The sequence below is a fragment of the Chiloscyllium punctatum genome, chromosome 19 (genome assembly GCF_047496795.1).
Source record: "Chiloscyllium punctatum isolate Juve2018m chromosome 19, sChiPun1.3, whole genome shotgun sequence".
Classification (NCBI taxonomy): Eukaryota; Metazoa; Chordata; class Chondrichthyes; order Orectolobiformes; family Hemiscylliidae; genus Chiloscyllium; species Chiloscyllium punctatum.
The window spans coordinates 43,325,774-43,338,795 of NC_092757.1; the positions used below are offsets into that span (position 1 = coordinate 43,325,774).

Below are 13,022 nucleotides of genomic sequence, written 5' to 3' on the forward strand. Positions count from 1 at the left end.
GGTGATAAGTGGCAAGTAATACAAATGCCAGGCAATTACTACTTCCAACAAGATACATTCTAACCATTGCTCTTGGCATTCAATGGCGTTACCATCACCCAGTTCCCCCACTATCAATACAATAATGCTACCCATTAGGAGGTCTTCTTTCTCCCTGGTTTGTCATTATCAGTTCCCTTGTTTACCAAATTGTCCTTCTATCCAGGGTCTGTATCCACCTATCGTATCCGCCTTTACCCCCACCCATCCTCACATCTCCAGCATATATACAAGTAGTTCTCATATCAAGCGTGTTTTGACAGTGTGACTTAGCTATAACGTTGTTGAAGAATTAGGGAACGATATTTTCGAGAATGCATGCACCTGTTTGCAATAGTGTGATTCCAATAGCAGTCATTTTGCACGCTTCATTCTGCTCATGCACCAATGTCAGCACCGAAGTCCGTGCGCTGTTCTGTGCATGCACTAATGTCGGGTGCCGTCAGAGCATGTGAGAGGTGCAACGCCATTCATTCCATCTTAAAAATTAAACTAATCAGTGTTCATTGCATTCCCTGTAAAATGAGAACATTCTTGTATAATTCCTGTATAAGCCGTGTATATTTCCTGCAGGACTGCCTTACTCTTATACATATCATTTGCTTTTCTAATTTTTTCTTATACCTGCATATCTCACAATCTACTCCTAAATTATCATTTTTTTTACAACAATGGAGAGGCATAGTGGCAAGAATGTTAGCATTCTCCTCTAAAACCTGCAACTGCCTCTCAATTTTCCTGAGGACAGAAGACAAAAGAAAAGTGGAAAGCTCTCGTGGTGATTCATCCTGGACTTCTTCATTTTTATCTCCAGCTTCCACTTCCCCTTCAGCATCAACCTACATAGAACATAGAACATTACAGTGCAGTACAGGCCCTTCGGCCCTCAATGTTGCGCCACCCTGTCATATTAATCTGAAGCCCATCCCACCTGCACTATTCCATGTAAGTCTATTTGCCTGTCCAATGACGACTTAAATGCACTTAAACTTGGCAAATCTACTACCGATTCAGGCAAAGCATTCCATACCCTTACTATTCTCTGAGTAAAGAAACTACCTCTGACATCTGTCTTATACCTATCTCCCCTCACTTTAAAGTTGTGTCCCCTCATGTTTGCTGTCCCCATACTTGGAAAAAGGCTCTCCCTGTCCACCCTATCTAACCCCCTGATTATCTTGTATGTCTCTATTAAGTCACTTCTCAACCTTATACTATATCCTTCTATCGACAACTCCACCAACCCGAGCGTCATCCACAAATTTACGAACCCACCCTTCTAAGACCTCATCCAGGTCATTTATAAACCTGTTGTAGATCAGCTGTAGAGAGATCATCACAATGGGACTCGGGCAGGTCTTCAATATCCTCACTTTCCACTTCTTCAAAGCCAACCTACTTTTCATGGGCAACACAATGATGTTTGGTTTTTGGGAGTTGCTGTGATGGTTTGCATTCTTTAAAATCTTGAAAAATAATCTGGGAATATCTGCATCCAAATTGCATGCAGGCAGTCCTTACTGACATCACCCCAGGCCCCCACAATAATGTCAGTGGCATTCCTGATGTTAAAGCTATTCCAAAATTGAAGAACACTGTCCTTATTATCCCCATCAGTAGCTGCAATCAACCTCTTGAAAATGTATCTTAAGCAATAAGTTTTAAAAGCTGATATTGCCCCCTTTTCCATGGGTTGAATGAGATAGGTTGGGTTTGGAGGCAGAAAAAGCAACTTGATGTTTTCAGAAAGCTCACCAATGACGGCAGAGTGGCTTGGCGCATTATCCGGGATGGGGAGAGCCTTGGAATCCAATTTTGTTTGCCTGCAATATTGTCTAAAAACATCTTCCAAACATCAACAGTAAGGTCAAAAAAAAAATTTGCCTCATTGTTCCATCTTTTTTGCTTGACCAGAAATAGATGTCTGGATTGGACTTAAGGTAAACTTTCAAGGCTTAGAGATTGGCAGAGTGGTACACCATCACAGGCTTAAGCTTGAAGTCCCCCCAGGCATTGGCATGCTGCCTGACCTGCTGTGTTTTTCCAGCACCACACTCTCAACTCTGATCTCCAGCATTTGCAGTCCTCAATTTCTCCCTGGTACCCAGCAGCACAGTCATACGATCCTTTGCCACCTTAAAGGCTGGAGCATGTGCTTCATTCTTAGAAATGTAGATTCTTACTGGCAATCGCTTCCAGTATAAACCTGTCTCATCCAAATTAAAGATTTGATCTAAGGTGTAGTCATCTTCATCAATTAGATGGCACACAGACTTGTTCCAGCTAGCTTTAATCTTTTCAGCATTCCCTCTAATGGTGCACAAGGTAGACTCCCTCATTCTGGTTAAGTGAGTTACAGATCATTCTCCTATAATGCACATTTCGTTATCATGAATTCACTATATCGTGATTGACAAATTAGGGGCATTGTTTGTAAAGCACAAACCTTTAAAATGTGCATTGGCTGTGACAGGATTACATCACCAACACTTTAAGCGCTGTTTCTAAAGCACGATTTTTCTATAACACTGGAATGCACAAGGATGCAACCAACGCATTATAGAAGAACTACCTATCAAAAGCATTGTTCTCATCTGCACACCTGGTCACTTCTTTGGAAAAAATCAATCAAGTTGGTCAGACATGACCACCTCTGAACAAGCCATGCAGACTGTTCTCAATCAATCCTTGTCTCTCCAAATGCAGCTTAATTCTGTTCCTCAGAATTGCTTCCAATAGTTTCACCACCACCAAGGTTAAACTGACTGGCCTATAGTTTCCTGATTTATCCCTTGTTCCCTTCTTGAATAAAGGTACCACATTAGCTGGCCTCTAATCCTCTGACACCTCTCCTGTGGCCAGGGAGGATTTGAAAATTTTTTGCAAGTTTCACTTTTAGTTCCTCCCTTCCCACATTCAAACTGAGATACATTTCATCCGGCCCTATCTACTTTTAAGCCTGCCAGATACTCAGAACTTCTGGAATGTGGTGGCCGAATCACCCACACCAAACAACCCCACTATCCCATGGCCGAACACTTCAACTCCCCCTCCCCACTCCATCAAGGAAATGCAGGTCTTGGGCCTCCTCCATCACTACACCTTTACCACCTGATGCCTGGAGGAAGAATGCCTCATCTTCTACCTTGTGACCCTCCAACTACATGGCATCAATGTGGATTTCACCAGTTTCCTCATTTTCCCCTTACCCTATCTTATCCCAGTTCCAACCTTCCAACTCAGCACCACCCTCATGACCTGTCCAAACTGTCCATCTTCCTTCCCACCTATCCGCTCCACCCTCCTCTCCGACCTATCACCATTACCCCTATCTCCATTTACCTGTCGCACTCTCAGCTGCCTCTCCCCCAGCCCCCAACTCCCTCTCATTTATCTCTCCATCCCCTTGGTTCACAAGGCTCATTTCTGATGAAGGCCTCTTGCCCGAAATGTCAATTCTCCTGCTCCACGGATGCTGCCTGACCTGCTGTGCTTTTCCACCACCACAATCTCAATTCTAACCTACATACCTGTTGCTTTACTGTCATCCATGTGCCTATCCAAGAGTCGCTTAGACGTCATAATGTCTTGACTCTATTACCACCCCTGGCTGTGCATTCCACACACCCATCACTCTCTGTGCAAAGAACCAAGGCGGCACGGTGGCACAGTGGTTAGCACTGCTGCCTCACAGCGCCAGAGACCCGGGTTCAATTCCCGCCTCAGGCGACTGACTGTGTGGAGTTTGCACATTCTCCCTGTGTCTGTGTGGGTTACCTCCGGGTGCTCCGGTTTCCTCCCACAGTCCAAAGATGTGCAGGTCAGGTGAATTGGCCATGCTAAATTGCCCGTAGTGTTAGGTAAGGGGTAGATGTAGGGGTATGGGTGGGTTGCGCTTCAGCGGGGCGGTGTGGACTTGTTGGACCGAAGGGCCTGTTTCCACACTGTAAGTAATCTAATCTAATCTAAACCAACCTCTGACATGTCCCTTAAACCTTCCTCCTTAAAATGGTGCCCCTTGTGATAGCCATTTCCACCCTGTGGAAAAAAAACCTCTGGCTATCCACTCCATCTATGCCTGTCTTCAACTTGTACACTTCTATCAAGTCACCTTCCTCGCTCCAATGAGAAAAGCTTTCTCAATCTTTCTTCATCAAACATGCCCTCCAGTACAGGCAGCATCCTGGTAAATCTCCTCTGCATCCTCTCTAAAGCTTCCACAATGTTTTACTTGTCATTCGGATTTCAAAGGCAATAATTAATCTGCTGTATGTATCCTTCTTAATACTTTGGGAAACGGTTTTACCAAACCTCTATTTGGCACTGGTTTACTGTGGTATCCTTACCGAACCTGTCATTTTGTGTTCCAGGATAACCGTATGATGCAGCAAACGTTGCATGCACTTCAGAACGAATTGGACAATCTGCGTGCTGACAATATCAAACTCTATGAAAAAATCAAATTCCTGCAAAGTTACCCTGGCAGAGTGAGTGTAATCTTCAAAACATGATGGAAACTTATAATGTGTTAACCTGTTATTGCAACAACCAACTACCTGTAAAAAGAGTAAGGCTAATCCAGATTAAGTACTGGCCTTACACTGTAAGTGAGGAAATATTTTTTCATAGTTTACTTTCACTCTTAATGCCCCAACCCCTTTATTTACACACATGATCATTATGAGTCTGTTTTACAACACTGGGTGTTTATTGCCCACAAGACCATTTATTTACAGAGATTAGAAATAATCTTGTTTCAGTAAGTGGCATTCTAGGGTTTATCATAATTCCAGGGCACTGTGTCCATTATTCTGTAAATAGCAGTAAGAAGTGGTGTTTATTTTCTAATTCCAGCCGATTAATTACCAGATTTATTGAATTTAATTTTCTAATTTACTGTGGTTAATTTGAACTCTCATCCTTTTGGGGTTCTGGTTTAGTACTGACACTATAGTACCTCTGTTCATTTACCTGCGTTACAACATTTCTCTTGTAAGTACTTTTGAAATGATGTCAATTATAATAGGTTGGAACATCCTAAGACCATGAGAGGCAAATTGTATAAATCCAAATCTCTTTTTTTTAATCTAAATATTTCTGTAATTTCATCTCAGTCAGTTTTGTGGAATTTCAACTTAAAGGCATTGCCAAAAATGGCATACTCTGTCAGTAAGAGTTATGGACATATTTTAAATTAGACATGAAATAGTTTGATTTTAAACAAACAAGTAGATTTATACAGTATAGGTCTTTATATGCAGGTGACCGAGATGAGATAACCAATTGTTCTTGAAAAAGTTGTTCTGCAGTGTCACCTAATAGCCACAGCCTGAAACAACATTATGGTAGTTAACAAAATAAAATTAAGTGGACAGCAAAGTAACAAGAATTTGCCACAATAAAGTGACAGAGAAGTACTGTATGACCAAAAGTCATGACACAAAGAAAGGTATTTGGTTAGAAATTATGCATTCTATGCAAGCCCTTTAATAATCTTCGTGTGGTCTTGTGTGATATTCATTAAATATGGGACTGTGGTTTCTGTTTTACATTTTTCTGTTGTTGTCTCATTGCAGTTTCTCTCTGTCTTTCCTTAATAATAATGAGGAGAGATTTGAGATGCCAGGACCATTTTCACAGCAGTAGTGCGGGCTAGAAGAAGATTTAGTGGTGACTTAAGTGATGAAGTGTTTATTATGAACATGAGTGACAAGGAAGTTATGTTCACTTCAATATAAACTTTACTTGAATAAACATTTGTCCTTTTTAAGCTGTTTTTAAAAGCAGAAGGAAAATGTTCCAGTAATTCAGCTAATTATACTGATGGACAATATTTCCACCACTTCTAGTGGAATTGAGTTGTAATCAACAGCAGTTTAGATTTACAATGTGTTTTATTATATTCATGGCATTGACCCTTCACAGGATTGTAAAAAAGCAAAATTAAACAGTTAGTCATGTGCTGTTGGGCATTTGGCCAAACGCTTAGAAGGTTTGAGGGAGCACCTTGATTTGGTTCAGACTGTCTTCTTGATGGCCCTGCTCCATAAGGACTGACCTGCATTTCAATCAAAGTAATTTTATAATGGAATTTCTGAAAGTTTAGTCTTAATCAGCTTTATCACAAAGCTTCAGTTGTAACTCATTGTGAGTATTAAGCATAACTGAACTATCATCCATAATCATTGATTATTCTATAAATATGCAAAATAAAATCATAGTTCACAAGAGATTCACTTCTATGACAAATAGTTCTTCCCTTGGTGATAGTTAAATTCAATGGTAAAGGCGAATTAGAGGGTGTAAATTGAGTATTAACTTGTTTTACTAAATAACCTGCCTCCTGAGATGAAATTCTGTTACTCAACTTGTACTATGCGATGCATTGTAACAGAGTACACAAGCAAAAGCGATTAATCAATTTTGTAAATTTGAGCTGCCAGACATGTTCATGCATACCCACCAGCATTTTGCATGCCTCCCTTATGTGTATATGGCTGAGGACACTATTGGTACTTTACGTATCGCATTTTTGTGCTTTTATTTTAATCTGTTTTGGGGAATGTGGAAAGAAATCTATGTATGAAGGTACAGAATGTAGATGTTGATGAACAGAACATTTGATGCCCAACGTTTCAAATGTGACATGCTTCAGTTAGAGTAAGGCTTCCTTCGTTTTGCTTGAATGATTTATCTGAATTACTCATGGGTCGAGCAAACATTTTTTCCCATCAGTGGATATGTCCTTTTGAGTGTCTTTCAGTCAAAATATCCTAAATTACCATTGCCACTTCCTCCATTTGCCTTCTAAAAATTAGAAGAAAGTGAGGACTGCAGATGCTGGCGATCAGAGCTGAAAAATGTGTTGCTGGAAAAGCGCAGCAGGTCAGGCAGCATCCAAGGAGCAGGAGAGTCGACATTTCGGGCATAAGCCCTAAGGATGATTTAAACCTTCATTTGAATTCTGCTTGTCACATTCTTCTTATTTCTTTGGCTGTCCTCATGTCACCATCCATATCATCTCCCTCAACTGTGCCCATGGATATAGTCACCTATCAGTTTGCTACCCAATGAGAACTGTCCTCCATATCAACTTCTATCCACACTTAAATAGCTGCTTTGCCTTATCACTTTAGTCATTAGCAAAGCTATCACAATCATTTCTTAAACGCCTTCCGGTCCTTTTTATCCTGAGATAAATTTGCTGTTATCTTCACCATATTTAGCAAACTTTAGTTCTCAACTCACTGTTGCTTACCCTTCAATCACCCGAGATGGCTTTAATCTGTTGACTTGGTAAACAGAAGAGCAAAAAAAATTGGAGCAGGAATAGGCTGTTCAACCCTTCAAGTCTGCCTTACCATTCTGTAATATTGCAGCTGATCTTTCCCAGGCCTCAACTTCTCTTTCATGCCAGCTCCTCATAGATTTCAACTCCCTAATATTTCAGAAATCTATCTTCATCCTCTTTGAATACTTTGTAATCTAGTCTCCACTACTCTCTGGGGTAGAGAATTCCAGGCACTCACTACACTCTGGGAGAAAAGAATCCTTCACATCTCAGTTTAAATGAGTACAACCTTACTCTGTAACTATTTACCCTAGTTTCAGATTCCCCCACAAATAGAAACAACATTTCAATATCCTTGTATCATGTATATTTCAATAAGGTCAGCTCTCATTCTTCTAAATTCAAATGGATAAAGGCCTATCCTGTTTAGCCATTCTTGAAAAGTCAAGCCCTTCATCCCAGGGAATCAGTTTTGTTAATCTCTTTTGAACTGCCTTCAATGCTAGTATATCATCTCTTAAATACGGCAACCAAAATTGTACATAGGAGACCAGGAGCAGCCTCACCCTGCGCAGTTGTAACAAGACCTCCCTTTTTTTAAAACTCTAAACCCTAGCAATGAAGGGCAAAACTTCATTTGCCCACTTAGTTATTTGCTGCACGAACATAAAAATAGTTTGTGTTTCACATAGATCCCTATGTGCTGCATTCTTTGAAGTCTCCTTCCATTTAAATAATAGTCTGCTCTTTAATTCTTCCTACCGAAATGCTTTCACTTTCCTACAATAAACTCCACCTGCTAAATGTATCCTTACTCACTGATCTACTTGCAGAATCCTTCTTTCTTCCTCTCACATGCTCTCCCACCAGTTTTTATATATTCAGCAAATTTCAATATAGAACATGATGCCCCTCCTCTAAGTCATTGATAAAATAGTAAAAAGAAAAGTAAGGACTTAACCCTGTGACACTCCACTAGTTAGATCTTTCCAAACTGAACAAGCATTAATCCCAACTCAATGTCTTAAGTGTGTTAGCCAGTCCTGGATTCATGCTATTACCCCAGTCTTCTGTCTTGAGCAATAACTTGTTGAAAGCCTTCTGGAAATCCAAATACACTGATTCTGCCAATTACCTTTCATCAACTCTACCTGTTATATCCTCCAAGAAGTTTAGCAAATTCCTTTTCATAAAACCATGTTATAGGATCAAGGATAACCCCAAGGCATTCTATGCGTATGTGAGAAACCTGAGAATGACGAGAACGAGGGTAGGTCCGATCAAGGACAGTGGTGGGAGACTGTGTATTGAGTCGGAAGAGATAGGAGAGGTCTTGAACAAGTACTTCTCTTCAGTATTTACGAACGAGAGGGACCGTATTGTTGAAGAGGAGAGTGTGAAACGGACTGATAAGCTAGAAGAGATACCTGTTAGGAAGGAAGAGGTGTTGGACATTTTGAACAACTTGAGGATAGACAAGTCCCCCGGGCCTGACAGGATATATCCGAGGATTATGTGGGAAGCAAGAGAGGAAATTGCAGTACCGTTGGCAATGATCTTCTCGTCTTCACTGGCAACTGGGGTGGTACCAGGGGACTGGAGAGTAGCGAATGTTGTGCCCCTGTTCAAAAAAGGGAATAGGGATTACCCCGGGAATTACAGGCCAGTTAGTCTTTCTTCTGTGGTAGGCAAAGTAATGGAAAGGGTACTGAGGGATAGGATTTACGAGTATCTGGAAAGACACTGCTTGATTAGGGACAGCCAGCACGGATTTGTGAAGGGTAGGTCTTGCCTTACAAGTCTTATTGAATTCTTCGAGGAGGTGACCAAGCATGTGGATGAGGGTAGAGCAGTGGATGTAGTGTACATGGATTTTAGTAAGGCATTTGATAAGGTTCCCCATGGTAGGCTTATGCGGAAAGTCAGGAGGCATGGGATAGAGGGAAATTTGGCCAATTGGATAGAAAACTGGCTAACCGGTCGAAGTCAGAGAGTGGTGGTAGATGGTAAATATTCAGCATGGAGTCCAGTTACAAGTGGAGTTCCGCAGGGATCAGTTCTGGGTCCTCTGCTGTTTGTAATTTTTATTAATGACTTAGAGGAGGGAGTCGAAGGGTGGATCAGTAAATTTGCAGATGATACAAAGATAGGTGGAGTTGTGGACAGTGAGGAGGGCTGTTGTCGGCTGCAGAGGGACTTAGATATGATGCAGAGCTGGGCTGAGGAGTGGCAGATGGAGTTCAACCCTGCCAAGTGTGAGGTTGTCCATTTTGGAAGAACAAATAAGAATGCGGAATACAGGGTTAATGGTAGGGTTCTTGGTCAGGTGGAGGAACAGAGGGATCTTGGGGTCTATGTACATAGATCTTTGAAGGTTGCCACTCAGGTGGATAGAGTTTGTAAGAAGGCCTATGGAGTATTATCGTTCATTAGCAGAGGGATTGAATTCAAGAGTCGTGAGGTGATGTTGCAGCTGTACAGGACTTTGGTTAGGCCACATTTGGAGTACTGTGTGCAGTTCTGGTCGCCTCACTTTAGGAAAGATGTGGAAGCTTTGGAGAGGGTGCAGAGAAGATTTATCAGGATGTTGCCTGGAATGGAGAGTAGGTCGTACGAGGATAGGTTGAGAGTTCTCGGCCTTTTCTCGTTGGAACGGCGAAGGATGAGGGGTGACTTGATAGAGGTTTATAAGATGATCAGAGGAATAGATAGAGTAGACAGTCAGAAACTTTTTCCCCGGGTACAACAGAGTGTTACAAGGGGACATAAATTTAAGGTGAAGGGTGGAAGGTATAGGGGAGATGTCAGGGGTGGGTTCTTTACCCAGAGAGTGTTGGGGGCATGGAATGCGCTGCCCGAGGGAGTGGTAGAGTCAGATTCATTGGCGACCTTTAAGCGGCATTTGGATAGGTACATGGATGGGTGCTTAATCTAGGATAGAAGTTCGGCACAACATCGTGGGCCGAAGGGCCTGTTCTGTGCTGTATTGTTCTATGTTCTATGTTCATGTTGACTCTTGATTGTTTGCATTAAAACTTTCTGAATGTCCTGCTATTTCTGCTTAATAATGGACTCTTAACATTTTCCCAATGTCAGGCTAATTGGCCTGTTGCTTCCTGCTTTTTGTTCCCCTTCCTTCTTGAACAGGGGTGTCACATTAGCAGTTTTCCATTATGCTGGAACCCTCCAGGAATCCAGTGAGTTCTAGAATATTTTGACCAATGCCTCCACTATTTCTGCAACCATTTCTTTAAAACTGCTGGGTGTAGGCTATTGGGTCTTGGTGACTTAACTGTCTTTAGTCCCATAAATTTGTCAAATTATTTGTCCCTCATGTGCAAGATCATTCCTCCCATTCATATGTTGTTTACCTGTTATCTTTCAGATGTTTATAGTGCCCTCTACCATGAAGACTGCGCAAATATTGGTTTAAATTATCTGCCATTTCCCTGCCCCCCTGTTATTAATTTCCCAGTTGTACCCTTCGTAGGTACTGCACTTACTTTAGCTAGTCTTTCTTTTCGTATATCTGTAGAAGATATTGCCATTTGTTTTTATATTTTTTGTCAATTTACTTTCATATTCAGTTTTCTCCTTCTTTAATAACTGTGTAGTCAACTGCAGCTGGTTTCTAAAAACAAAAAAGTCCCAATCCTCTAAGGGGAGATCATGTCTGATCAACTTGATTGAATTTTTTAAATACGTAACCAGGTGTGTAGGTGAGGGAAATGCTTTTGATGTAGTCTACTTGGATGATGGTTCAGTGGTTGGCACTGCTGCCTCACAGTGTCAGGGACTCCAGTTCCATTCCAGCCTAGGGTCTGTGTAGAGTTTGCACATTTTCCCCATGTCTGTGTGGGTTTCCTCCGGGTGCTCTGATTTTCTCCCGCAGTCCAAAGATGTGCAGGTTAGGTACATTGGCCATGCTAAATTTTTCATAGTGTCCAGGGATGTGCAGACTAGATGGATTAGCTGTGAGAAATGTGGGATTATTGGGATACGGTAGGGGGTCTGGGTGGGATGTTCTTCGGAGGGTCAATGAGTTGAATGGCCTCTTTCAGCACTTTTGAAGATCCTGCGTAAAAGGCTGAATGCTGTTCACAGCCCATGGGATCCAAAGAAATATTGCAAATCATATTCTTGATGAAATGACCAATGATCAGGGGACATTGATTTAAGGTAAGGGGCAGGCCTAAATGAGAAACGTTTTCACTCAGGTGGTGGTGGGAATCTGGAATTCACTGCCTATAAATATTGTAGAGGCTGAAGCCTTCATAACGTTGAAATGTTTTGATGTGCACTTGTGATGCCAAATCAGACAAGGCTATGGCCAAATGATGGAAACTGATTAGAATAGAACAGTACAGCACAGAAACAGACCACCATATAAATGCTAGTCTAGACTAATCCCATGCTCCACATCCCTCTATTCCCTGCCTGTTCATGTGTCTGTCTAAATGTCTCTTCAAGGGTGCTGTCGTATCTGCTTCTACCACCTCCCCTGACAACACGTTCTAGACACCTACCACCCTCTGCGTAAAAACCTTTCTTTGCTCATTTCCTTTCAACTTTCCCCCTCTCATTTTATGCCTGAAAGTATTTGACATTTCCAATCATGGACTCAGTCCATGTCTCTCATAATTTTATATACTTCTATCAAGTTGCCTCTCGGGATCGAAGTGTTGGAGTCTATTATAAAGAATGTAAAAGCAGAGCACTTAGAAAAACATAATATAATCAAGTGAGTCAGCGTGGCTTCATGAAGAAGAAACCATGCCTGACAAATTTGCTAGCATTCCTTGAAGAGGCAACAGGCAGGATAGATAAAGGAGAACCAGTAAACGTTCATAAGGTGTTCAACAAGGTACTGCACCCAAAGCCACTTAATAAGGTAAGAGAGGGTGGAGCCTGGTGCATTACGTCAGCATGGAGAGAGGATTGGCTAACTAACAGAAGACATTAGGGGTAAAGGTGCCAATTTCAGGATGACAAACTACAACCAATGGGTCAGTGCCATAGGGGCACAACTGCTGGGGCACAATTATCTACCATACATACAAATGCCTTGGATGATGGAAGACTATCGCTAAATTTGCAGATGACACAAAAATAGGTGGGAAGGCAAGCAGCAAAAGTAACATCAAGGAGGGATGTAGACAGGTCAAGCAATTGTTAGATAGTTGCTTTGACCGCAGAATGGGCCAAAAAGCATTTTTCTGTGCTGTACTTCTCTATAACTACTGTTCTCTGTCTCCCATTCTCAGCCCACTGCATCTACAGCCAAAACAGCAGCTCTTCCCTCACTGCACCAAATTCTCCACTTTCCAAAATGCTAATCTCTCATTCTGTCTGGAGGTGCTATCTTTATGGTTGCTTCCTCCATATAAGCAAAGGTGATAGAGAAAGCAGTTCTATGTAGCTACATGGTTCAATATTAAAGATTGTATATTATTGATCAATAAATAATAATACAGCTGTTGGTATGTGATTGGATGGATTGGTGCCATGCACCCTGGGAAAGGTGACAATTTATAGCCTTAAGGTGGTATGGGGAGTTGCAGGGAAGAATATGGCAATGCAAGAGAAGCAAAATTGAACCAATTTCTAAAATATTAAGACAGGTAATTCATCCATCTTTGTTTGTTGTATTGGGTAGATGATTGATAGGTGTAAGAAAGAGTCAACATTTATA

General features: G+C 41.5%; 1 protein-coding gene across 1 annotated transcript in view; it reads left to right on the plus strand.

The window, feature by feature from the left end:
* LOC140491292 (protein CASP-like) overlaps positions 1-13,022 on the plus strand; it is a 618,172-nt gene that overhangs the window by 593,666 nt on the left and 11,484 nt on the right. Inside the window, exon 18 of the mRNA XM_072589278.1 lies at positions 4,410-4,526. Coding sequence (XP_072445379.1) covers positions 4,410-4,526 — 117 coding nt within the window. The remainder of the gene's footprint in view (positions 1-4,409; positions 4,527-13,022) is intronic.